This window comes from Drosophila hydei, unplaced genomic scaffold (assembly GCF_003285905.1).
Source record: "Drosophila hydei strain 15085-1641.00,03,60 unplaced genomic scaffold, DhydRS2 tig00000243-arrow-arrow-pilon, whole genome shotgun sequence".
Taxonomy (NCBI): Eukaryota; Metazoa; Arthropoda; class Insecta; order Diptera; family Drosophilidae; genus Drosophila; species Drosophila hydei.
Window position 1 is genome coordinate 1,332,429 of NW_022045693.1, and position 27,321 is coordinate 1,359,749.

At 38.5% G+C, this 27,321-nt stretch overlaps 3 protein-coding genes across 5 annotated transcripts; 1 reads left to right on the top strand and 2 right to left on the bottom strand.

The window, feature by feature from the left end:
• Positions 1 to 561: 561 nt before the first annotated feature.
• Positions 562 to 1,799, bottom strand: LOC111592965 (1,2-dihydroxy-3-keto-5-methylthiopentene dioxygenase). The gene is made up of 5 exons (XM_023305457.2): positions 1,557 to 1,799; positions 1,401 to 1,478; positions 1,221 to 1,348; positions 941 to 1,034; positions 562 to 883 (listed from the first exon to the last, which is right to left on the bottom strand). The coding sequence occupies exons 1-5, from the start codon at positions 1,677 to 1,679 to the stop codon at positions 758 to 760; spliced, it is 549 nt and encodes a 182-aa protein (XP_023161225.1). The 5' UTR covers positions 1,680 to 1,799; the 3' UTR covers positions 562 to 757.
• A 522-nt stretch (positions 1,800 to 2,321) lies between these two features.
• Positions 2,322 to 3,692, top strand: LOC111592977 (arginine kinase-like). Its single transcript, XM_023305472.2, has one exon. It carries the CDS (start codon positions 2,416 to 2,418, stop codon positions 3,556 to 3,558), a length of 1,143 nt encoding a protein of 380 aa, XP_023161240.1. The 5' UTR covers positions 2,322 to 2,415; the 3' UTR covers positions 3,559 to 3,692.
• Positions 3,693 to 4,639: 947 nt separating this feature from the next.
• Positions 4,640 to 26,595, bottom strand: LOC111592949 (arginine kinase). 3 transcript variants are annotated; one of them, XM_023305426.2, is made up of 4 exons: positions 26,293 to 26,595; positions 25,337 to 25,399; positions 22,217 to 22,804; positions 4,640 to 6,202 (listed from the first exon to the last, which is right to left on the bottom strand). In XM_023305426.2, the coding sequence occupies exons 2-4, from the start codon at positions 25,378 to 25,380 to the stop codon at positions 5,119 to 5,121; spliced, it is 1,716 nt and encodes a 571-aa protein (XP_023161194.2). In that variant the 5' UTR covers positions 25,381 to 25,399; positions 26,293 to 26,595; the 3' UTR covers positions 4,640 to 5,118. The 3 variants fall into 3 exon arrangements, with proteins under 3 accessions (XP_023161194.2, XP_023161197.1, XP_023161195.1); XM_023305429.2 differs by lacking the exon at positions 22,217 to 22,804 and having other exon boundaries at positions 4,642 to 6,202; XM_023305427.2 differs by lacking the exons at positions 22,217 to 22,804; positions 25,337 to 25,399; positions 26,293 to 26,595 and adding an exon at positions 7,737 to 7,870 and having other exon boundaries at positions 4,642 to 6,202.
• Between the last annotated feature and the right edge of the window lie 726 nt (positions 26,596 to 27,321).

Consider the following 27,321-nt stretch of genomic DNA (forward strand, 5'->3'; position numbering starts at 1 on the left):
TCTCACTCACTAAATAAACACATGCATATTTAATTATATACATACACACACGAAGCAGTGAAGGGGGAGGGCGAAACCGTTGTATTAATAATTACACCTGTAACACAATCGCGAGTAGCATACTTTCTTTTATCAGCTTTGTTTGTAAACAAATAACAAAGTCGTAATAGTAAAATAACTAAACGCTGCTTTTATCCGCTAACGTTTCTGCGCGTCCAACCCGCTTGATGTTGTTTTTGTAAATGTTGCTTATACATTTAAAATAATCGCAGTAGTGTGACCGCGAACGTCTAATGCGAAATATACCAAACTTTCGACGCATACGAAGGTGGTACGCGTTTTAAGTAGGCCGCAATAGTATCGATACTTATGTTAGCCTACAGTCAATGTACATGTAAAGTGTGGAGTAGCTGTCTCTGTTAACTGAAAACATTTAGTTTTAAGTCTGTTATGATAATAATTGCATGATCCATTTAATTTATTTTTTTATAAATTTAAGAAAAGTTTCTTTTTCTTTTGCATAATGCTAATATGTTAATAACAGCTGAATTTCAGAGTTAAGCTTGGTTATGCAGCATTAACATTTTAACAAATTATTAAACTATATTGTGCTAAAACAGATGTTTTCGTCAAGTTCGTAGATCGTTCGTTCAACCTGGAACTGGTTTACTATATCGATATCGACATAATTATTAATCAAATATATACTTTAATGCTTTTCAAGCAATTAAAACTTATTTCAATATATAGGTAAATATTAAGCTTTTCTCGATTGCACCATATGTTCTAAATATGCTTTGCGACAGTCCATGTTATCAGCTGGCCGATTGTATGGAACCCAAACTGGCTCGCCAACAAAATATCGACGCGCTTGTATATAGTTCTGTGGATAAGCAAAGGTAAGAGGTTGTCTAGATGGACATTTATAAACTCTGCGTACCTTGCTGTCCAGTGTAAACCGATGATAAATGCCAGCAGGTATTATAATCAAATCTCCCTTGACCACTTCTATACGCAACCAGTTGTCTTCGTTGCTGAAAAGTAAATTAATTTGTTGGGTAAAGTACAGACACCTAATTTTGAGCAGTTTTGCCCATTTGTCTAATGAATTTCAGATCACACTTAGCTAATAATAACACAGTTAGCTAATAATGATATTGTTAGCATCTTTTTTATAGCTTCTTTCTGGCTATTAATGTCAACACAGTCTGCTTACTTACTCGCGCACATCAAAGTACCCGGAGCCATCGAGAACCAATCGAATTTCTTCATCCGTGTGTAGGTGTTCCGTGTAGAATGCCTTTAGCTTGTTTAGATAATCAGGCAGGCATTGCTCGGAACAGGTGATCTACAGTAATACAACTTAGTCAATAACCCCTTGTATTATTATTTATGCCTACCTGATCCTCGTATGTGTAGCCACGTTTGCTGCGCAGCTCTTTTAGCACCTCATCGTTCTCATAGTTGTCTGCATTGATCTACAAAAAGTGAACGTCGAAAAAGGTGATAAGCGCGACTTTGGCAAGGTCGTTGATAGGCTTTTTTATAAAGTCTACCTTGAAGTACTCCACGCCCGTTTTTTTGTAGAGTGTCTCCAAATCTAGATAGGAAGCTGGTTCTCGCTTGTGCTCCAGTCGCTGATCACTGTCATCGCTGTCCATAAACCACACCTGCACCATTATTAGAAAACTAATTTGTAGGAGCTTCAAACTAATTTGTGGGAGTACAAAAGAAACAAGTGAAATAGTTGATAGACTAGTCGATAATCGTTTCCTCAATTCGATAGTTTGATTGAGTTGGAATAACAATAAGAATTATTCTCTTATCTCGATAGTTTTCTGCAGGTTCACTCACAAACGAACTAGTCAGCTCAAAGACTATCGTTCATTAATTGTGATATTTGTTTTGTTTTAATAACAAGAGAACTTGAAACTTAATTTTTATATATGTGTCAATTTGTTGACACTTAAATGCTATTTATTTTATGCAATTTATATTTACGTGGCATATGCCTGTCGTGTATTTGAAATTTATTTTTGAATCAGTTCCTTTTTTTCGTAGTTGAATTTATCGATTAATACACTCGTTTTCTAGTAACTTTGGCTCTCGTGTGTTGTCTTAAATTGCTTGTTTATGTTTGTCAAATTTTGAAATGAACAAAAATAAAATATAGACATCTACTCACATTGGTTATATTTAAAATATATTTATAATGAAATATATGTTCGCACTCTGTTTAGGCGATTCAAATTGAATCTAGTTTGCTTAACCGTTCAACTGAAATTCATTGTCGTTGCCATACCTGTCGAAAAAGATCACATTTATTCTTTTTTTGGATAGAGTCAAGCAAAATTAAAAAAATTAAAATTTGGTTTTTTTTCGTGAAAATTTATAGTTTTTTTCCCAATCTTTAAGATGAATGCAATTCGCTTGGCTCGCACTGTTACTAAATGCTATTCTATGCGCTCGTACAGCATGGCTCCATGTGAAATATTGGAGCTGCTCGAGGCGGGCTACCAGAGGTTGGCTGAATCCGATTCCCAGTCTTTGTTAAAGAAACATTTAACCAAATCAATTTTTGACAAGCTGAAGACGAAAGTGACGCCCTCGTACTGTTCGACGCTCTTAGATTGCATTCAATCCGGTTTATGCAATCACGATTCAGCAGTGGGCATCTATGCGCCCGATCCGGAGGCTTACAAAACATTTGCTGACATCTTCGATCCAATTATCAGTGATATCCACAAAGGATTCGGCAAGGCCAACAAGCATCCGGCTTCCTGCTATGGCTACGGTGCGGATTTCCCCAATCTAGATCCGGAGCAAAAGTACGTTGTGTCAACACGTGTCCGTTGTGCTCGCTCCATTCAAGATTTTCCTTTCAATCCCTGCTTGAGCGAGGAGGATTACCGCAATCTGGAGTGCATGATTTCGAAAGTGCTTCTCACTTTTTGCCATGAACACTCCGGAAAGTACCTTCCACTTAAAGGAATGGACAAGGAGGTCCAGAAGAAACTGATCGATAACCATTATCTGTTCAAAGAGGGCGATCGTTTCCTACAGGCTGCCAATGCCTCCAGGTTTTGGCCGACGGGCCGGGGCATCTTCATGAATCGCGATCGCACATTTATGGTGTGGGTCAATGAGGAGGATCACATACGCGTTATCTCGATGGAGCGAGGCGGCGATCTGGGCCGTGCATACGAAAGGATGATCATCGGCCTGGAGTCTCTGGCATTTTCACTCAAATTTAGCTGTGACAAGCGATTGGGTAACCTGACTTTCTGCCCATCTAATTTGGGCAACACAATTCGTGCCTCGGTGCACATTAGGTTGCCACATATTGGCAAGGATAAGGCCAAGCTGGAGGAACTGGCCGGCAAACACAATCTCCAGGTACGTGGAACCAGCGGCGAACATTCAGAGGCCAAAGATGGTGTCTACGACATATCCAACAAGCGTCGCATGGGGCTCACTGAATACCAAACTATCGGTGAGATGCACAAGGGCATCTCCGCCCTGATCGAAGCCGAGTGCCGAGAGAGCTCTAAGAAATAGGAAAGGCTCACATTCGAAGAATGATCTGCCTATCGATGGATCGGTTAATATTTGTACTAAGCTAGAAAAGCCTGATGGGGGTAAATCATGTTTGATCTAAGCGTAAATATTAAAGGTATACAGATTAGACTAAACCATAATTTATTACAGTTAATATAAATATTTTGTAGATCAAAGCCTGTCAACCGTGGAATTTAAATTTATTTACTCCCAAAGCTATATGCACATGGATGTACTTCCTACATGCTTTTAGTACTTGCTGGTAATTCCCCCAGTTTGGTTCTGCTTGTTTCCTTCGCCTAGGTCTTTTCTGTTTCCATTCTCCTTCTGCCTCTTTAAGTCCGTTTCTTTTGCTAGCATGCTTTCTCTCTTTCTCGTCTTCTTTTTATTCCTCTTCTAGTCTTCTGGCTTTTTCCTCCTACTGCTCCGCTTCTAGGCTTCTTTAGGCCTTTTCCTTTTTCGAGTCTTTTCATTGTCTTCTCCTAGTATTCTCTTTCTAGTGTTCTCTTGCTTCTAGTCTTCTGCTCCTTCCTTTCCTCCTAGTGCTCTCTTTCTTCCAGACCGTGCTTAGCACCTATGGCCTTTCTCCTGTCTGCCATCTACTAGTTTCCTCTTATCGCTTCCACTTCCTGGTCGTTTCATATCCGATGTCCTCTCCTAAAGTAAATATGATTCAATTTGTATAGGAAATAAAAGAGAATGAGCAGCATTGTATACTTACTGCTAAGCGTCTTTCTGTGATAGCTTCTCTGCTTCTTCCTACTGGACCTTTGCCTCTTCCCCAGATTCGTTTACTTCGCTCTTAGCTAAAAACCTCATGAGAATTGCATAGGAGAGCATTGAAACGCGCTGCAGCAGCTGAAATATAATTGATCTGGTGGCAAGCCTTGATCACATATCTTTGATCAGTCAATCATTTCATACATTTATCTATCATCTATCTAATTTATACATATAACTTTTATCTAGCTCTGCCTTTTCTTTTCCTTAGCTTTATTCAAAACACAGCCTGGATTTTTTTATTTTTTTTATTATTTGTTTTTTATAATTTTAATTCTTTTATAAACTTAAGACTTAAAATAAAAGTATTTAAAGTTTTTATGTTGTTTTTTTGCTTGACACAAATGCCAAAATGTTTTACATTCTTTTCTTTAGATTTTTCTTTAAGCAAATATTTTGTTGTGAATTAGTTGTCCATTATTGTTGTTGTTGTTGTTGTTGTCTGTGGGGCTTTGGTGTTGTTGATTGTGGTTGGTGGTTGGGCGGGCATGCCACGGCCGTCTATGGCCGCGACTCTCAAAGTAGACGAACGAAATGCCGAGTGCCGCAGGCAAACGAACGATCGGGCATACCCGGTACACAAATACCCTACGCAAATTCTACGACAAGACTAAAGCAAACGCACCAGCTGGAAATGGGAATTTCCACTAATGGAAAACACATTCCAGGCGGCAGATAAACAACAAATGAACTCCATTGAGCTGTTAAATTGGGTAAGTTTGAACCTTCCCCAAATGGAGTTCAATTTGGGTTTTTTTTAGGGATTAGAGAGTTAGCTGCTTACAAGCTCTTCTCGAGCTTGATCAACTCGGTGATGCCATCGTACATCTCCTTGACGGCCTGGAATTCGGTGAGACCCATGCGACGCTTGTTGGAGATATCGTAGACACCGCCCTCGGCTTCGGTGTGCTCGCCGCGAGTGCCGCGCACCTGCAGATTGTATTTGGCAGCGACCTCCTCGAGCTTGGCCTTGTTGGAGGCCAGCTTGGGCACCTTGATGTGCACGGAGGCACGAATGGTGGTACCCAAGTTGGTGGGGCAGAAGGTCAAGAAGCCAAGACGATCATCATGGCTGAATGGCACACGCTTCTCGATCTCATTGACGGCGGTCACCAGACGACGATAGATCTCGCCGAGATCGCCACCCTGCTGCATGGAGATGATGCGCAAATGATCCTCCTCATTGCACCAGACCAGGAATCGCTTGTTGTCGTTGTGGTAGATGCCACGACCGGATGGCCAGTAGCGGCAGGCATTGGCAGCCTGGAGGAAACGATCGCCCTCCTTGAACAGGAAGTGATCATCGATCAGCTGCTGCTGGACGGCCTTCTCCATGCCAGTCAATGGGTAGAACTTGCCCTTCAGCTCACCCTCCAAACCGGACAGAGTGCTGCTGACCTTGGCTTCCATCTCCTTGTACTGGGCCTCGGTCAAGCAGGGGTTGAAGGGATAACCCTGCATGGAGCGACCGCAACGGACACGAGTCGAGATCACATACTCGTTGGTGGGATCGACATTGCCGAAGCTGTTCACATCACCGAAGTCCGATGCGGGATGCTTATCGGTCTTCTTGAAGCCACCATGGTAATCCTCAATGATGGGATCGAACAGATCGGCGAACACTGTGTAGGCCTCAGCATCGGGGGCATAGATGCCTACGCCAGAATCGTGATTCTCCAAACCAGATTGGATCACATCCAGAAGGGTCGACTTGAAGGTCGGTGTCACCTTGTTCTTTAGGTTGTCGAAGACCTCCTTGGTCAGGTATTTCTTCAACAGCGACTTCGAATCGGAGGCGACCAACTTGGCATAACCCTCCTCCAGTTTAGCGAGAACAGCAGCGTCAACCATGGTGTCTTGTTTGCTATAAGAAGAGTTCAGAACAGAAGACGATGCTATTAGTTAAGCGTTACTTTTGGGAATAGAATTAACTGCATTAATTTAGAGCTTAGATATCTACAGTCAGCTAACTTAGCCTCAATACAATTCAAAGTATCTTTTGGTACAGATCTTAGGGTCATATTCATATCAACTAACTTTAATTGATTTGTCTAAGGCTGGATTAGTTATATTACTCTATATAAATGGGAAAATGACAGCGTTTATACAACTCTCATTAGACTTGGATCTTAAAAGTTTTTGTGCTTATGTTCTTAGATCTATAAAACTTAATATTTATGTGTTTTACGATTCAAATAAGCTTAATTATATTATTTTTGATATGAATTCAATATGATTATAATTTTATAAATTTTTAATCTAAGTTTTCAGCCTTACATATATCTAGATCTCCCAATCAATATACTAATTGTTCTGCATTTGTGCATTTTCCGAAACATTTAGTTAGCTTTAGGTTTTAGGCTCTGCCAATTCTGGCGCCCAAAAGTCGGCAATGTTTTTCGCCCATTTTTTCCCATTTAGTTGGGAATCTCTAGAGACAGACACGCGACAGCGCAATTTCAAATAGAGTCCATTAAAAAAAAAGTAACTGCCTCAAATATTTCGGGGTTGCTTCGACAACTCGTGGCTGAGGGCTGTTGTTGCTGCTGAGCTTCAGTTAACTGAATGACTGAAATGTTTTTGCCGGCTGTCGCTGAATACGCATACCGAGTAGATAGGAGAGAGTGTACATAGCATGCAGCATATATATATAAATAGCGTATGCTGCCCCGCCCTGCCCCCGTTACGTGCGGCACATGCGCGCCTCTTGTCTGCCCGGTCCCGGGTGTCGTGGCCCGGGCCCCGGTCAAAAAAAAAAAAAAAAACAAAAAAAAAGGACCAGGGCAATAATATTTTTATGCCCACTATAGTATTCCCTTCTGTTTTCTAATTTGTTCCTCTCTTTTTGGACAGCCTGACGTCAGCAGCAGCGCCAGAGGACCTATGACAAGCCCCAAAAAGCGGCGCACACACTATTGTCTATATATACCATGTACATATTATCTATCTATGTATAGCAGAGGTTGGCTTGAAAAGTTGGCGAGTTAACAAAACATATTTATGCATTTCGAACTCAGGGTTTTTATACTCTAAAATTACTTTAATTATTGCAAATATTCGCATAGAACATATGTCCAGCTTCTTTTATATTAGGAATTATTTAAAACACCCTCGAAGGCATCACATATGCATATTTAAGTTTAATATATATAAAATAATATTAATTTTTCCATTTTGCCAGCTTTTTTAACTTGTTAATTTTTGAAACCACCCTCGTATATCACATATGTCTGCTGTATCTGTCATATGTCTAAAGTATTTGATATATTTTATTTTTTTTAATTCTTTTATAGTTTCACAGCTTGTTCAGCATTAAGTTTCCCTACTTTTCATGCCACCCTCGCACATACATACACACACATCTATATAAATATACATATGTGTATTTATATACACACCCATCTTGGCCAGCGGCTGGCGTTGTGGCCGTGCCATTGGGCTCGCCTCCATTGGCTGTGGCGCCGGCATCGCCTTCGATCACCTTTTCCTTTTTATCCTTTGAGGCGCACAAACCCATTTTTTTAGTTTTAAGATTTAAGTTTTAAGTTTTTAGTAAAAGTTTCTTAAGAGTTTCGTTGATTTTGTAAAGTTTTGTATTTGTAGTAAAAAATTTGGCCTTGGTCAAAAAGTTATCGTTTTTTGTTGGTGTGTGTAAAAAGTTTCTTTGATTTTGTTTTTGTGGGACTTTTGCAGGTAAAATGAAATCACAATGCAGCTGCTTTAACTACTTCACATACATATATAAAGATATATATATATATATTTCACACACACACACATGCACACACACACACGCACTCGCTTAATTTGTATTGCTTTTTGTTTGATTAGAAATATTTTTGTTTTTTTCTCTTTTCTTTTTTGGTGGTTCGCTCGTCTTAGATGCTGTGAAAAGTTGTCAAAAATTCTTCTTTGGATCTTTTCCTCTTTCTTTTTAAATTTTTTGTTGGTTGTTTGGTTGCCGCGCCCAAAGGTATACTACAAAAAGGCTACTACACAAGAGTCTAGGCTACACACTAGGGAGCAAAAAAGGACGCGCGCGCGTGTGCTACACAAAGGTGCTAAGGAGCAAACTGCCAGCTGCTGACTAAAGGACGCGCCGAACAGCGAGCCACGCAAATCGAGTTCGATGATGCGGGCTTCGGCTGCGGCTGCGGCTTCAGCTTCGGCTTTAGCTTCGCTCAGACTCACTCGCTCTCTCTGTCTCTCTCCCTTCCGTGGCTTGCCAATTCGCAACTAGCGAACGGACGCGCCCACCCGGGACCAACTCACAATTCAGCAAGAGAAACAGAGCGCGACAACGAGAGAGAGAGAAGCGCGTGCGAGGGTTGCCCGACGAGGGTTGAAAAAGTCTGCAGAAAGCATTGCCTAGCCGCAGGCGCCGGCGGCGTGCAAATATATATGTAAAAGTGCGCTTCACCGGGCAATGCATGACTTGCAAATACTCTCCCCTTGCAAGCCTTTCAACTAAGATCTATGTATAATCTATGTACATGTGAGTATTCTGCCAACGGCCTAGTCGTGTAGCATACGATTATTATGTGTGTGCCAGACTATACTAAACAGTAATAGTATACTAATAGTACAGCACAGCAATGGTATATAAGTGGGGTAGTCTAGTATAATAGTAGCACAGTAATGCACTATAAAGTATTAGCATGCAAGTATGACAGCTCTGCCTAGCAGTGCTGCATTGTTTGGTAGTCTATTGTAATATATAACAGTGTAGTATTGTACAGTAGTATAGTAGTAGCAGGGCTAGTGTACTACAGTTGAAATAGTAATAAAGTGTAGTAAGGTAGTAGTAGTAGGACAGCAGTAGTATAGTAGTACAGTAATAATACAGAAGTAGTAGTAGAACAGTATTAGATGTAGTAGTAGTACACAAGTAGTAGTATAGTAGTTGAAATAATAGTAGTACAGTAGTAGTAGCAGTAGTAGTATACACAATAGGAATATAGTAGTATGAGAGTAGTAGTACAGTAATAGTATAGTAATAGTACAGTAAATAGTACAGTAGTAGTCCAGTAATAGTATAGTAGTAGCACAGTGGTATTACAGTAGTAGTACAGTAGTGGCGCAGTAGTATTACAGTATAGCTATTTCTCCAATATTCCATATGCTATATATTCTGGGAATACTACAGTTATTGCACATCTGAAGAATGTTTGTTGACCAGATAGATTCAGTGCAATATGCTAAACAAGTATTCATATATATATACCCTATACCTTTGCCTAGCCGGCATACCCCGAGTCTCAATTATTTGCAATGGGGGTATCAAAACTGTTGCCGGATGAGAGCGCAACATAATGCGGAAGGATATATTTATTTGATGCAGCAACCACCACCAGCTGCAGCAGCAGCAGCAGCAGAAGCGTGTGGCAAGCAGGGCGCAAATCGATAAAATTTGTGACACGCGGCAGCTGAAAATTGTTGCGCCTAAAAGGCACAAAGGGGCAGCAGCCAGAGGCACAGAGTGCCAGAGATGGGGGCGCGTGGCGGTCAAGTCAAGTTGAAGTGACGGCTCGAGTGTGAAATGAGGGCTGCTAATGGCGGCATGAGAGTGCCGCTGCTTGTGCGGCATGCGGCATACAAATCACGGCCAACAACAACCAAAATGAGGCAGAAGCAGAAGCAGAAGCAGAAGCGTATAAACTCGTCGAGTGCACGTGCATTCGGCTCTAGCTGAAGGAGTTGCAAGCTTTTTGAGTTACTTTTCACGCCTGTGCAGTGGCGTGTAAAGAGAGGGGGCGTGGCAGCTGCAGTTGCATGCTGCATGTCTGTGGCACATTATTTGATTTCGTTTTTCTTTTCTTTTTTTCTAAATTCAAAGTTTGTTTTACTCATTCGCCTCTAACTTCATTACTCAGCGTTGCAATGCTTCTCCCTCTCTCTCTCTAATGACTAATTGCATATTTCTCTCTATCTCCCTCTCCTTCTTCAATGACTAATTCGTAAAGCTGCAGCTATTGGATGCCAAATTGAAAACAATTTAAGTCTGCTTTATGCACACAAATATGACTAAGATCATATATAGTATAGCTATATAGAGCTTCTCTCTTAGCTAAGGTTGTCTGGGCGCTATTAGACACCTTATATAAGACCTGCTCTAGTTCATATACAACTTATCTTCGAGTAAAACAAACTTGCGAAACTTCATGCACAAGACGTTATCTGTCGAATTCAAGGCATTATCTTGTCAGCCACTTAATGAAAATTTGCTAAAGCTTGATTATCTTGACTGTTCTATGCTATACACATACAGTGCTCACTAGCTAAGTAGAATTTGCGAGTTTTTAAGGCGTTTCTATGGGCATGCAGACACTAAAGCTTCTTGATGAATAATACTACAATATAAACACTCTTGGAATTATATCTAAAGTTAACTGAGTTTTTGGCTTTAAACAGTTTAGATCTGATAGATAGATATATAGTGAGCTTTATTTCAACTTCACTACAACTTTTTGCTCATCAGCTTAATTTCTTTCTTAGCTAAGTGCTACTGTACAGCAAGCTGAGTAGAATCTGTAGTAAATTAATGTCGTATCTATAAATATTATTAAATATATGTTTTCCAACTTTAATAGAAACATTTTATAGATATTAAATCATTTTATAAATATTATATTAAAGAGTTTAAAGAGAGCTTTAGCTTTCTCTTCTTTCTGTTTATATATTATAACTTAATCTTTAAGCATTGACTTTCTTTCTATATAAGATGCATCTTCATTTCTCTGATATAACTGTAAAGTATCCTATCTTTTTCTTATCTATATAATTACTCGACTTTCTTACATAGCTAACAGAGCTTTTTATCAAAGTTTCTGCTAAATGATCTCTCTAAGCTTTATCTATATAAGATATAGCTGTATCCATATCTTTCTGATGTGTATCTAACATTCTTTCAGTTTAGTTAACATTTCCTTTAGCCATAAAAGATCTTTGCACTTTCTTTAATCGCGCACAAACTTTAATCACTTTATGCATGATTTCTATTTCAATTGCTGTGTTTGTCACTCTAATTGGGAACTTTTTGCAAGTGAGTTATATAAGAGGTGTTTCATGTCAAAAATGCCCCATAAAGATAAGCTGACTTATTTAACTTTTATATTTTGCACTATTTTTCGAGATTGTGGGCGTTTCAAAGTACTTGAGTGCAATTGCTATAGATAGAGCTGATATAATAGCCCCGAAAGCTGAACTCCTCCTCCAACTGCTGACAAGCGAACTAATCAATTAACTCGAGTGTGCACAACATTTCTGTCACACACACTCACAGACACACCCAGTTGAGAGCCTAGCCAAGTCCTCGCCTTCTCTTGGCCCTGACAACAAAATGCGCCACTTAAAAGCAACAGCAAATCGAATTAAGTCCCAACAATTGAAAACTGATTTCATTAGCCGTCATTCTGCCCCCATCCCCAGCCTCTCTCACTGCGCTTAGACAAGCCACAACCCTGAGTGCGCGCAACGTGACAACCCTGACAACAGCAGAAAAAAAGGAGCACAATCAGGATGCAGCTTTAAATTCAATTTTTGATCACAGCAGAGCAATTTGTTGACAGTTTTTTATAGCTAGACACATACTCTTATATACAGTAAGCACTCGCTTGAGCGTGCGCTCTATAAATTCAGTTTCTAGTCTGGCTATGCAGATATATCACAGTTTTAGAAACAATCACAACTAAAGCAATATTTTTTAAAAAGAAATTTAAATATTTAACGAACTTATACTAAACATATATTTTTATTTAGAGGAATAATTAATTATAATTCATTTTTTCAAAGAAGCTTTTTTATTTTGGTTTTTTAATATAGTTTTTATTTATTTTTATTTGTTTTTAATTTAAAGTGTGATTTATTTATTTTTTTTTTTATATTTGTTTTATATAAGATTTAAAACTATTAATTTAAAAATTAATAATTGTATATATTATGAATTATTTTGAGTTATTTTTATTATTTATTCACTATCTTTTAAAATAATTATTATTTTTTTATTATAACGATTAGAACTAAGGATTTCGTCTATATCAAGCGAGCATCACTGCATATTATATATATATATATATATATATATATGTGATCTATTAGATTTATGGTTTAGACTCTACTTTATAGCCCGCTTTTACGAATGACGCGAACAAGAGCGCGCAGAGTTGTTAACGCGAATTGAAATTGGCAACTGTTAACGGTTAACTGTGATACGCGAATGTTGAATAAAGTTAACAAATGCCACAGCAAACGCAGAGAAAAAGTGAGAGAGAGAAAGACAGGCAGGCAGGCAGGCAGACAGATAGACAAAGAGAGAGAGAGAGAGAGAGAGAGAGCGAGTGTGTGAGTGAGAGTTGGCCAAGTCAGCTGATAAGCCAGCAGAGATTGCCGACTGCAGTTGCCGGCGTCGAAGCTCGAAAGCGAAACGAAGCGAAAAGTTGATCTCGCAAACAGCTGACGAAGCGGATAAGATAGTCCACTTTAGGCCAACTCAGCTCCATTGGCTAAAGGCTAGACAGACAGCCTAGACAAGTGGCAAACAAGGCAGCGAGGGGGAACGACTATTAGCTACCCTGTTGTGCACATTCAAACTAAGTTCTGATAGGAATTTTATAAAAAATTTATTTTTCACAATTATAGCGGGAATTTGAAGTTGAGCTGAATAAAAATGGGAAATAGTCTACACATATGTTAAGGGGAAATTACCAGACAAGTTACTCAAGTACTTTTTTCAATGGGAAAATTTATAAATACAGGGATATGTGTCGTGGGTATATATTTTACTGGATATTATTTTATGGTAAAGTTGGAAAAGTATTAAAACAGGGGGAAATATACTGTTGAATTTGGTACTTGTCTCTATTTACCGTTGCCCACTCTCAATAAATACAGGGTACAAGGAAAGCGAAAGCCTGGCCAAGAATCGCATTTGACTGACAGCCAAAATGCAATGGCTTATTGCAATTTCACAGTTTATGGTTAAGTCGAATGGGTTATTGAACCAAAGACTCGAAACTCGATGGGGGTACTGCTCTGCCACCCGTCTCCCCCTGCCTCTGTCCCTGTAAAACGCCATGTGTGTGACTTAATTGCAAAACGGGGAACCACGCTGCGTTTGACGCGATTGCACAAAGAAATTGGCAGGCGATGCAGACAAATGCGCCAAGTGTATTTGGCCAACGACATTGACGTGGCCCAAAACAAAACGTGAGCGAATGCAACGGGAAATTGCAATTGCAATTGGAAAACAAGTCGAAAATCGAAACAGTTTAATGACAAGCGGCTGACATAAAGCTATGGCTTAATACGATTGGGAAATATTGCAAATGTTGCGCTGTTTTATTCATAGAGAAATTAATATTAATAAATAATGGGAAAAGCTAAATATATACAGGAAGCTTGCGGGCTGTAGCTAAGCCAAGAAGTTTCAGAAATTATATATATAGTTGGGAAATATGGCAAATGTTGAGGTATGTTTATAGAAGTTTTTTTTTAATAAATAATGGGAATTTATTAATAAATAGACGAAATTACAAGGCCTTTATGCATACATCACAATTTAAATCGGATTGACAAGTAAATTCCCTTGAAATTTCACTTGAGCTACAAAAAAACAGCTACTTAATTAGCTCTGAAAATATTAAGTGATCAGCCCTCATGCCTCATCAAACACGCAAGAGTCAACCCTCTAAGCCACCCCAAAAAAAATTAAGACTCGTCCAGCAACAACCAATAAATACCCTATATAGATAGCATAGAAGGGGACGGAATAAGAGGGCTGCAGCATGCCCGCATTACTCAAGAATTGGACATCTTGTTATAAAAATAAATTAATATATATTTGATGTATCTCCTTGCTAATTTAATTAAAATTCTTTTGGCAAATGCTCAATGAGGCGCTGAGAAAGAGCGGGTTATAGGCTATATGCTTATGTTTCAACTTGTGCCATAAATTTCGCTAGAATTTTTGCGCTTATTGCCCGGATGTCGTTGATTTATAAAAAATTCTGCGCTGTCTGCGAAGACAATCAGCGTACAAATGCGACAGACGCGACAGTCATTTAGCTGCACAACAACACTCCGACAGTGGACACTCTGCTGTGGCTGTTACTGTAACAGCTTATGTTATATAAGTGCAGCTACCTTAAGACAACAGCACGCTCACATGTTAATGCAACTGTTAGCTTTAGCTGAAGTCGCAAGCAAGTGCAGACGTACATTTTCAGCCACTACTGTAAACTGTTAAAGCTGTTACTGCACAGCTCTGCTCTGCTCTGTTACTTAACAGCCCATGTGAAAAGCCAGTTAGCTTTATCGCAAGTGAAAGCTAAAAGTCCTGTGCGCGCGATAAAAGCTTGCACAGCAGCTTTGCTGCTACAGTGACAGGCAAAAATATGGTGCTAGCTTTTTGTGATTTGTTTACACATTGTGACTGAAATTACAAAAGTTTGTTTATTTGTTTTGAGGTTCGCTGCCAAAGCAACAGACACACACATACACGCAGGCATACATATGTATGTATATGTGCATTTTGTCTAGCTGGCAGTTTTGTTGTGCCTGTGTTGGTGGGAGTGAGAGGCAAGTAGTCGTGCAATTTAATTTCCTGTCTAGCCAAAGCTACAAACCCAACCCCTATTTTTTTTTTGATTATGCAACTCTTGACAGTTAGTTAGCAACTGGAGCGCACTTTTGTTTACGCTTTAATACAGAAAAGCGTGAAAATTGCCATCAGAGTTTTTCCAATGCAAACGGTGCTTAAGCTCTTATTGCTCTCTCCCTCTCTCTCGCTTTAATAGATTTCAATTGAATAATTAACGGCGGTTGGCTCAGCAATTTGTATAACAAATTTGCGCGATTCGTTGCTGGGGAAAAATAAACAAGAAATAAACTACACAACTAGTCAGCATTTTCGCTAAACAATTTTCGATTCTATTTTTTGTTGTTTTTTTAGCTCTCAACTGGATAATATATCGCGGCTATAAATATATGCCCAGGTATTGATTCAAATATACCCCATTATACATATATGTATATATAAATATATATATGTATATATATGGCGCTGCTTTAATTTTGTTTATTTGCTTTGGTCCCGTATTTTTAGCCGCAACTCGACTTTTAGCTGCCTACTAAATTTAGCTAGGGGCAGCAGTAATATACGCTGCTTGTCAAACTGTAGCAGCACTTATATAACGCCAAACTGTATGCCAGATGAAAAGCATAGCTAATGTACAGCTGATACAATATCTTCGGCCATTAGTGTAGGTGTAGGTGGTTGGTCTGTGTGCGATAAGTGATTATGCAATGGGCTTTGGCAATGACCGCGAAATGGCTATATTTCTTTATAGTTTGGCAATAGCAAGTTCAAGGTAAATTTGTAATACAGTTTGCCAGCTAAGGGCGGTGGGCATGGCTAGCGGCGAAGTCCGCCAAGTGCCGCTAATGCTGATTGCACACATTTTTTACTTTATTTTCTTTTTTTTGTGGGTTTTTGGCAACAACTATTGACAAGCTCTTATCGTTTCGCACCACTCGTAATTAAGGTGGTACCTTTTTTTTTTTGATTTGCTTTTTCTTGTTATCGTTTATAGATAATGGGATATTTTTTATTGTTTCATTTGGCGTACAGTGACAAAAATCGCAAGCGCGCTCAACAGTTGCACAGCAGCTGCGTAACGGCTGCGCCGCAAAGCCCTGCTCGCCCTTAGGGCGAAAACCAGTTTTTGTTCTCTTTTTCATTTTGCATTTTGCAATTGCAAAAGCGGCTTGAAGAAAGAGCAGCGAGAATAAATATGGGCATACGGCCATAAAATGCTGCATCTATATTGAGAAATACTTTTTTCATTCGTAATTTTTATGCCGGTAACCGGTAACCGGTTTCGTTGCGCTTTTAGCACATGCAAAATATAAAAAAGTTGCCAAACTGCACTTTCGACTGACCCAAAAGTAATCAAGAGTTGAGTCACAAATCCTTTTCGACATAATAAAACTGTTGCATAAACTTTAATATCGCACAACAACAACAAAAACCAGAGCACTTAACTTAATTTATTTTTATATTAGAATTATTATATATAAACTATGTATCTATAATAATTTGTATCACTTGTTTGTCTTTATGGTATTATATTATTAGTTTTTCTTTGGAGAACGGCTCACCTTTGCAACCGTAGAATTCAACGTCCAACGTTACAATGATCAGAAAATTTTGTTCTTTGGCTCAGCTGCAGTCGACTGTCAGTCTGGCCGCGACGCCGGCAGCCGCAGCCGCAGCAGCGACAGCGGCAGCGGCACCCTTCTTCTTTCTTTCACTTTCAAACTATTCAACTCACACACACACTCTCACACAGTGAGTTGCGAGCGCAGGCAGCGAGAAAAAGAGACGACGACCAAAAGCTTTGCTTTGGTATTTCAACTGTGCTCATGTGTGCGTGAGGCCTGCCTCCTGCTACGTTGTCTGCCTGTTTGCCTGCTGCTGCTGCTACTGTGTGTGCGCCTGTATTAGTGGACTAGCGGCAATTGACGTAGGACGTGACGTATGACAAAATGAAAAAAAACAAAAAAGCTTTGCGATTTATTCAAAAAATGCGAGCGCAAAAGAGAAATGAAATGCCTAGAAAGCTTCGGCAGGCAGCAAGTGTAAGCAGTGCGGCCGATCCCACTACCTTGCTGTGCAGTGTAAGTGTATGCGAAAAAGGAAAGTGTTTGCAACAATGCAACTGTGCACGAGTGGGTGCGGATGCGTGAGGCGAGAGAGACAAATGCGTCGCCTTGCAACTAAATGCACACACACCAACACATATACAAATATTATGTACAGTTGACGGCGTAACTGCAGCGCCGGATTATATGGCCAGCCTATATGGGGGCGTCGTGCTGCTGCGGCTGCTTCTGCTGGTATTGCTGACTGAGCAGAGCTAACGGTGCCTGCCTCACATGACACACAGCCTTTCCCATACACACACGCCCATTCATTGCTTAATTATTGAGGAACACTAATACACATGCATCAGCGTATTTAATTTATAACGACACTCAAGTAGTTATAAGAGGCGGGCTGGGCCCGTGACGAGCCTGACGAAAGTAATCAAAGTTAATCGAAATTTATTGTTCCCAGGGCGTAACTAAAGCCCACACGAGTACATTTATTTATATTTGCGTTGCTTTTTTTTCTTATTTTTTTGTTTCGTGTAAATATTTGCACTATTCAAAAAACCAGCTGAGCTGCGAGCGCAAAGAAAAAAAACTTGGCAAATTCATATGATATGAGCGCAAGTTAGAACTGTATGAAGAGAATGTAGGAACAGCAGAGGGAACAGTTGTAAGAACTGTTCACAGTGCTATGTGCAGAGGCAGACGTGCCAGCTAACTCGCATTCTACATTTATAATAGAATTATGAACACATAAATATTTTTTGGCACTATCATAGAGAAAAATAATGAATTATATATATAAATATATATATAATAAAAATGATATAAAAGTCAAACAGGAAACAAGTCAGCTGAAAACTATTATATTTTTATATATATAGAGAATATTTGAAATGTAAGGGCTAGTAAAAGTGTACTTATATATTCATACTATATATCAGCAAGGTAAATTATAATAACACATGTTTTCCGCCTAGTTCATATACTAACTATAAGAAAACTAACATAAATCAAATATATATATATATATATATAAATTTATATATATATCTATACAGCTATATATCTGTATATATTGTTATATCTAAGTTGCTTAAATTCTTGAACTTGATTTTGAAATGTTCATAAAAATTTGTTTTAACATATATATATTTGTGTATATAGATACATCATATGCTTTAGATATATACAAAGTAAAGGCAACCTGCTTGATCGTAAACATCGAAACAGACTTTTCTAAATATTGTATCGAACATATATATTCAGCGAAAACGAAAAGATATATACACATACATATTTGAACAGTTGCCAAATGAATTTTATGCAACAATACATATATATATATATATAGATAACGTATATCTAGCATTATATCTATCTTGCTTTCAAAATTAAATTAAATTCTATAAAATTCTGCCAGATTGAAATCTTAGATGTCTTTCGCTGACATTTACCATATAACACAATGTCAACTGGCAGCAGGAGCAGGATGCTGCCTGCTGCTGCTGCTGATTACATAACCTCACAGTTTAAACGCCTCTCTTTGCCATTCTCAGCTTTTTCGTTGTATTTGTTTTGCTTTCGTTTTCAATTGCTGCTCCCAAGTGGCGCTGAGATTACGTAAATCCCAGCAGCTTTCAACGACAATAGATATTATACAAAACAAATACATATATATAGTACTTTCGCAGGGGGTTGGCAGCAACCTTGAAAATGCTGACACACAATGTTTTCGATTGCTTTAGCTGGCAGTCAGGCAGGCAGCTAGCATTGACATGTAGTTAAGACAGCATTTGGCATATATAGAAAACGTGAACCAAAAAGTAATTATACGAGTATACAAAATTACATTCACAAAACTTGCTGAAATCCGAATCAAGATTTTCTCCCTATAGATGTACTATATATGCAAAGACTCTGACTCTGACTATATAGCTGTTACGACTCTTTTTTATGACTAAGCCAATTTAATGGCCGATAAAAGGGCAACTATAAAGTTGTGAAACTGCAGCTATAAAGTCGTAGGACCTATGGGGCGTATGTGTGCTATGTGGCGGAGCGTCATAAAGTTGTGGCACCTGTGAGGCATATGTAAAAAGCTTAAGCTGTTCGCTTAGTTTATAAGATTGCACTAAGATTGAATATTGGTTGAGAGCTTGTGACTAATGAATCTATATAAAGAATGTTTAGATCAACTTAAGCAGTTTCTACTGTAATCCTCATCATTATTTATCCAACTTGCTTATTCAGTTTCTAAAGTATCCATATCTTTATGGTATAAGCTTTTTTTTATAGCTTTACTCAGATTTCAGTGGGTTTTCTGTGCATTTGGCATGTGCACAAGTACAGCTGGGGCTGCGTGTGGTGGGGCGTGCCCTGAACTTGAAATATGAATTGCATAAGAATCGGCAATTGAATCATAAAGTGAGAGGAAAATATAACAGGCAAGGCAATTGGGAAGTGAATATGGTCTATACATATATATATTCAGCAAATAAAATGAAAATTTAGTAAATCATTTGTGGCAATGTGTTATTAATTAGCTCAATTTGCGTGCAGTCAGGCACGAGTTCAATTAATGCGCACGCTTTCCAGACAATTAGCCAAAAAAATCTATTCCATGCAACAGAAATGATACAAATATAAATATGTAAATATATATACATATATCTATATTATTTATATATATATAATAGTTTTCTGTCAGCTACAGAATCCACTAAAAGCTCTGTCATACGATTTTTACTTTTGCCTTTTGTTTGTTTGCTAAACAATATTTTGGCAGCACTTCAAAAGCGACGCTTGCCAAAATCAATTTGCGAACGCGTGAGCCAAAAAATAGATATATATACAATGAATGTATATAACTATATCTAATTATATAGGTATATATCGTTGTCTTGTTCTGCATGTGTATTGTCAAACACGGATTTAAGCAGTCCAAATGACGAACGCTGTCCATCATTTGAACTCTAGCAATTGGACATGAGACGTGACGCCAAATGCACTAAAGCTATATAATCTCCATATAGTACAGATATCATATATACTACCTATGTACATTAGTCTAAATTTAAGCTGTAGGCAATGGCTGCAACGCTGCACAGCCAATTTGACGCACACAGACCGAAAGACAAATTTTTAAAGCACACAAAGAAATCAAAATGATCAAAAAAAAAAAGGCATTTATAAAATAAAAATTACAAAAAAATTAATAAACTTGTAAAAGCAACGAATTCCAAATACCCTAGTAAACAGACTAAAAATATATTTTTAAATTTCTTATAAGAGGACATTATAGGCAAAAGGAGGCGTGGTCCATAGGGTGACGATACTTGATCAGCTGAGTCGATTTAGACATATTCATCTGCCTACAAAAGCTGGCTTCAGGGTATCTCCTAGTCGGACACACCCGAGTAGAGTAATGAGCAGAACAATAATGCTCCACAGGCAAAAACAGGAATTCGTAGTTATAAAACCCTGGCAGATATAATTTCATAATGTTGGCTATATCTTCTGGGATCCCTGATAAATATACTTTGAGATCGAACGAGCTTTGCATGCAACCAAATGACTATTTTGATTTCTCAACAAAAAAACTAAAGGGCTCTATGGCAGCTATTAGATGTTTCTATAGAGCGGCTTCTATAGATCAGTAGGTATATTTATAAATTCCATGTTTCCAGCATTTAAAGAACTCTCTTCAAAAGCGCTCCGCATTTAGCAACAATTTGTTAACATCCCCCCCAGCTAGGGTATATACCCATATATATCATAAATCTTCAAGTAAATCTTATGCCCGGCGACAAACGCGTTGCGTTTCCAAAAGATGCCACGTTTAAATATAAACTTGGCATGGGGGAGATCATGTGACCCGGACGCACAGACCGACGGACGGGAAGGCAGGCGACAAAAACTGGCGTCGCACCGCTGCACCACTCGACTATTTGCATAGGCTTTATTAGTTTCTCTCAGTTTTCGTTGTCGTTTCGAAAATTTGATGGTGGGCACCGCGCCAAAAGGTGTTTGCACTCTCTGTTGCTTTGGGCCCAATCCTTGAGCCAGGTGGCCGAAGTGCAAGGCTTGCGTGCAAGGTTTACACCATTAATATTAATGAAAAATCAATGGAAAAACAATTCTGTGCTTTTTCGGTGGGTCTTAGCCAGCTGCCAGCTCTTATGAATTGTGTATGCTGGTCTAGTTTAGTGTAGGGTCTTTAGACGACAAGTAAAGCTAGTTGACTAAGTATTTTCATAAATCAATATTTTCAGATTCTAAATTGACAAAGTTAGCAACCAAATATGAAAGTTGGAAGACTTTGTAAATAACGTAGAGGCTACTCGTTTTTATTTTTAGCTATATGAGAGAAGGTTTGCTGTAAGAGTAACTCAGGCTATTAAAGTTGCTAATAGATTATAATTGATCTTATGATAGACAAATTAAGCTGTCAATGAAAATGTTTTAAGTGCCATAAACGAGATAGAAAAAGAAAGAGAGAGAGCTTATATTGTAAATAGATTTAAGATAGTAGAAATTACGAATAGATTTTAAGCTAATCCAGTTCGACATTGATATAACTCAACTTGTTATCGCAAAATTCAATGAGCTCGAGCTTCTAGCTGCAACTAAGCGATCTTTTGATCCTTAGATAAATTACTTTGCAATCGACAACAATTGTAAAATCAAGTTTAAAAAGCCAAAGGCGAAAGTAGTCTGCTGCCAAGTGGTTACATATGCCATTTCTCTCTAATGTACAGGGTATATAAATAACCAAGAAAATAAGTGCAAACCGCAGCGCCGGCAGGCAGTCAGGCAGTTGATGCCCGTTGCCAAGAGCTGTCCGCCCAAGCACAGAACATGAAACTAAAATAAACAACGTCATCGTCACCAACAACAACATCATCATGTCATTCACGATGATGATGATGATGATGATGAAGCATGGTGCATTATTACAGTCGCATATTTTTGTTGTTGCTGTTGCTTTTGTTGCAACGTTGTCCGCCTGTCGGCTGCTGTTGCCACATGGCAACTATTTTAGCGACAAGAAGTCAGGAGAGTTCGTTGAACCCATCGCACGTTCGTTCGCTTGCTGCGGCTGCCATGCGGAAGTTTTTTCAGCACGCAAAAACTAATTAAAAAACTGAACTTAAAATAAGCAACTGAAAAACGTAAAATGTAAAAAGTTGTGCGTGGGTGTGTCGCGCTTTGTGGTTTTCTTGCTTACCGAAAGCCTGCCTGCTGTGCTTCCTTGATTGATTGCACGAAGGCATTTGCCTCGCCATGTATGAAGTCCTCGCTGGCATCCTTAAGCTGTTCTATGTCAACTTTGGCAATTTTGCTGGCCGGCAGCTGAGCCTCGAAGAGCTTTTTGTCCAAGTTGATATCGTGCAGGGCTTCATTGCCATTCGTTGAGTTGTCATTGCCATTGGTATTGGCCTCGGTCAAGGATTTCGGCAAAGGAATCGGCATCTTGGCGGAAGTTGCTGGTTTTGGCGGAGTACTGGGAGCAGGAGGTGAACTGGGCGCTGCAGGTGTTGATTTAGGTGCAACTATGGAAGCTGGAGATGGAACTGGAGCAGGCGCTGGCTGGACAACTGCTGGCTTTGGCGGAGTAACTGGTTTTGGCGGTTCCGCGACGGGCGCTGCTACTGGCTTCGGTGAGGGCTCAGGTAGACTAGGCTTTGCAGGAGCAGCTGCTGGGCTAGGCTTTACAGTTGGCGCGGGGGTAGGTGCAACAGCCGGTGCTGGCTTGTTGTCTAACGCTTTCTGAGGAGCTGGCTTATTGGAACTAAAAAGCCAGGCCAAACGTTTGCTAAAGACCAAATAAAAGTGTAAAAACAAAAATAAATTAAAAGAGAATAAAATAATAATTACGATAAATTAGAAATAAACAATAAAACACAAAGTGGTCCAACAGATGGACTAACAAAAGCAAATAGGAAAGAAAAACAGAAAAAAATGTGCAGCCTTGCTGCGTCTTCCTCTTCCTAAATTTCCAGAAATTTCTGCTGCTTGCTTATTAAGCATTTTAAGTATTTTCTCGATTCTGGCATACAATTGAACTCACCCTCAATTAATTTAAACAACTTAACACAATTATTCGATAAATAAACAAATTGCAAGAATTTAAATTGATTAATTTATGATCCCAAAACAATTTTGCGAGTTGAGCTTCACCATAGCCAAGTAAGAAAGGAAGAATGAATCAGTGAGTGTTACCCTATCAAAAATGGGGAAAGTATCGAAATGGCAACGCCCTGCAACAGGGTGAACGAGTAATTTATAGCATAATAAATACATAAAATCTGTTAAATGTATCATTAACTGTAAAATTGTATATTTTCATATGATTAGCTAATAATTAATGTATTTATTAGTAGTAAGACTGACAGGGGCCAGTCCAGAGATGCTATAAAAAACAGGTGCTAGAGCTCCACAGAAAACACCAGCAAAGAGGAGCAGCAAGGAGAAAAGAGCTGAGCAAAAGTCGAGATGGCAACGCCATCTTACATCCTACAATGTGAGATTACAAAATATAAAATGAATAAGAAATTATGTAAAATGTATGTTAATTACACAAATTAACATTTAAGGACGTTAATAAAATCATAATTGAAAATTGAGCTTAAACACTGCCAGCACTAATAAAAATAATACAAATGTTGCCAGAGCTGGTAAGTGTACCCCAATAACAACCAGTATTTTTTATGATACACCATAAAAGGTAGGGATTAACTGAAAGACCTATTCAAAATGTTTCTACGTCAGCAGCATTTGCAATAAAGACAGCAAAATAACAACTTTGGCAAACTAAACAAATTTAACGCAAACTAGAATTGTGCAATACCAAACCGCAGCTAAACAATATTGAATTGAGTCGCTTTACTAAACAAAAACTGCATTAACAGGAAATGGCTTAACGCTTCGCTGCACAAATGCTTGGGAAATTTTACAGGGCCCAAACTGTTTGCTATAAAAAAATGTCTAGAAGCGTCTTTTTGATTTGGTCTAAACTCTCTCTGAGCTTTCTCACTGTCACGTACGCCACAAAAAAATAGAAAAATATAGAAAAAAATTAGCCACATTCATAAACGTGTACGGCAAATAGATAAGCAAACAAATACAGGCGCTAAGTACCTAAGCCATATTACGTATACGCCCTCGAGTTTGGACTGGATACGAAATGCTGGCAAACTCCAATTATCACATTATTATATTTTGCTAATTAAACAATGGCACAGAGCTTAGATAACAACAAGAGAAGAAGCGATCAAAAACAACTTTTTATTTTGGCAAATTAGCAAATTTCACTGAGTTCTTCGAGTCTTTGTATGTGTGTGTGCACGTGTTTGTGTGTGTTTCCGTTGCTAATTGCAGTTATCATTATGAATACTATAACCGGCAAGCGAAAGCCAAAAGCCGGTTGCTTGAGATTGTGTGCAGATTGTCGCTTATTGATATATTTTTGTTGTTGTTCTATAGGAACTACAAATCGGGTAATATTATCATGTGACAATGACAAATGCAATGGGCTATTGCTATGTATACATTTAACACATTTAACTTTCCAGAAATCCGAAGAACACAACGTTTTTGATTGCTTAGATAAGATGTTGTGAGTGGCACAATATTGACCCTTTATTTTTATACAGGGAAATGTAATGTTTACAGTTAACAGTATAAAAAATAAAAAAGACAAAAGACAAGTTTTTTGTTTAGTCTTCTTAATTTTACGACTGTTTGTTCATTAGCCATGAAATTATCTGTTTAAGTGTGACCATATTGCAGATAATTTAAATACTGGGATATTACGTTAGCAACTAATATATTATATATATATTAAGCACAAACTGCCAAAATCTGTTGACGGATAGAGGTATTTGAATTTTTACAACATTTGTTGCTAAGAGAATAAATTAAGAGCTTAAGTGTGACCGTATAGCAACCAGTAGTAATAATAAAAATATCAATTTTTAATATAAAATAATAAATTTAATAAAATAAGAAATGGAAAGGTTTTTATCTTAAATGGGGCCATATATAAGGTAGCACTGGCTTACTCTAGCTAACAGTGAGGCAATATTAAGAACTCTTGTAGGACAAATCCAATAAAAAAGATTAAAGTCTTGATTATTCCCTTATAAGAATTATTTTTAACTAACTACTGTTATATATGATGAGTAGATAGCTACGAATAGTGCTTAAATTTCAATAAACATAGACCACTTAACACTAAACCCACTTTACAGTTCCTTTCTACATAAATTATTTTGCTGCCCAAAAGTATACAGCACAAAGTGTCCAACTATTTGCCACAATGGCTCTCAAACTGTTTAGAACTTACCGTATTTCGTCAACGGCGAACGTCAGATACCACAATGCAAACATCGTTTATTATTGTTGCTTTCTGTAAATAAAGTTAATTTAAAAAATAAAAACAGGTTAATTATAGCATTTACATTGTATGACTAAAGCAGCAAAAGTCTAGAATATACTTATAAGAGTATATAAGCAATGTCAGAGCTCACAGTCAGCAACAAATACATAAATAAATAAATTCAATAAACCATTTAGAATCGCAATTAAAATTGAGTCAAAACATTTGCCGGCATAAATTTTGCTTCGATTGTTGTGCATAGTTTATTTATAAACAACTGATTGCCAAGTGTGTGTGCGTGCATGTGTGTATGTGTGAGCAACTCGCTTGCCAATTAAAATGACAAAAATGCAAGCATTTACACACACACATACACAATCACACGCAGACACGTGAGAGTCGCGTCGCGCCGCATCGTTTGGGCAATCGGCTGCCAATTGATTTTGCATAAATTGGACAACACTGGCAGGCGCCAAGGAAGTGACAGAGAGAAAGAGGGAAAAAGATAGTGGAGGGGGAAGTGAGAGGAGGGCAGAGCTGCCAATTCACTTGGCTTGCTTTATTATTATTTAAGCGCCTTAGAAATGAGAGAGTGCTAATGAGAGGAAATGTAAGGTGAAGGCGAAGGCGAAGCCGAAGCAGAAGGAGAAGGGCAAGAGAGAAGCCTGTCTTGCTTTATTATTAAAATATATGCCAAGAGATTTGGGCTTCTGTGTGACTTGAGCTACGACTGTTTTTTGTTGTTGTTGCCTAGCGTAGCGGCGTATGAGCAATATTTAAGATATTTTTACACACGCACACACTGACACAGTTACGTCACAACGAGCGGGAGCGAGAGAGAGAGAGAGCGCGCAAATTTGAACTAGTCATAAATATGTATGACACAGACAACGCGTTGCATGCAACACGCTGCTTGCACTCACCTTTAGTAGCTAGTTAAGAATGCTGCTAGTCTAAAGTTTTAGTTCACGTTGGGTTTTGGTTAATTAATTCGTTTAGAGCTTTTCGTTTCGTTTCGTTGGTTGTTTGGGAGTAAAACGTTTCAAAAATTGATTTTTTTAAATGCTATTTTTGTTGTAGTAATAGTTTACGAAAATACGTTGTAAAAAAGACATGTGTCTGCAATTTGGTTTTTCAAAATTTTCATGCAACGTTTGTTGATTTTTTTCTCTGCTTTTTTTTCTTTCACTTCACTTGCTGCGCTTCTTTCGTGCTGCTAACAAATTTTCGACTGTGCGAAAATCAACGGGCTACTGCGAGCCATACGGCCAGAGCGAGAGAGAGCGAGAGCGCAAGCTGTTGAGAGAGCGTGCGCCGATGCCGCAGCTGTCATCAATCTCGCTCTCACTCTCTCACTTTTAACGTAGCGGCTGCTGCAGCTGCGAAGCTTTCCTTCAGGGGCCTGTGTGTGTGTGTGTGTGTGCATATGTATACTCTATAAGAATTATACTCTTTGCTTAGATATCGGGCGTTTGTTACTCATGCATCGCCATTACGCTATGCCTCAAATATTCGACGTATCAATCATGCCTTGAGCGTTAAATGCAGCCAAAAGGCGAACGAAGGCTGTGCGAATCAATATAAATAAATAAAGTTTGATTTAGTTGACCAAACGTTGACTAGTAAAATGCCCTGTAAATTAATTGAATTGATTCCAACTGTATACAGACTCTCCCACTACAGTTTTCATACACACAGCTGTTTACTGTTAGTTTTACAATCGAATAATCGAATAATGGTGCATAAGAAAAGGGATATGGGTATCTATGAACGCAACATATCTAAGCACATGTCAACTTGAGTTCTTTTTAGAGAGTATATAAGAATCACAATAAATTGACTTTTCTCTAAGGCATGAGCTAATTTTTATCTATCTATCTACCGACTGCCTTCTTAGCTATATCCCAAAGCTTACTTATCTAGCCATACATATGCTTATATACACACATTCT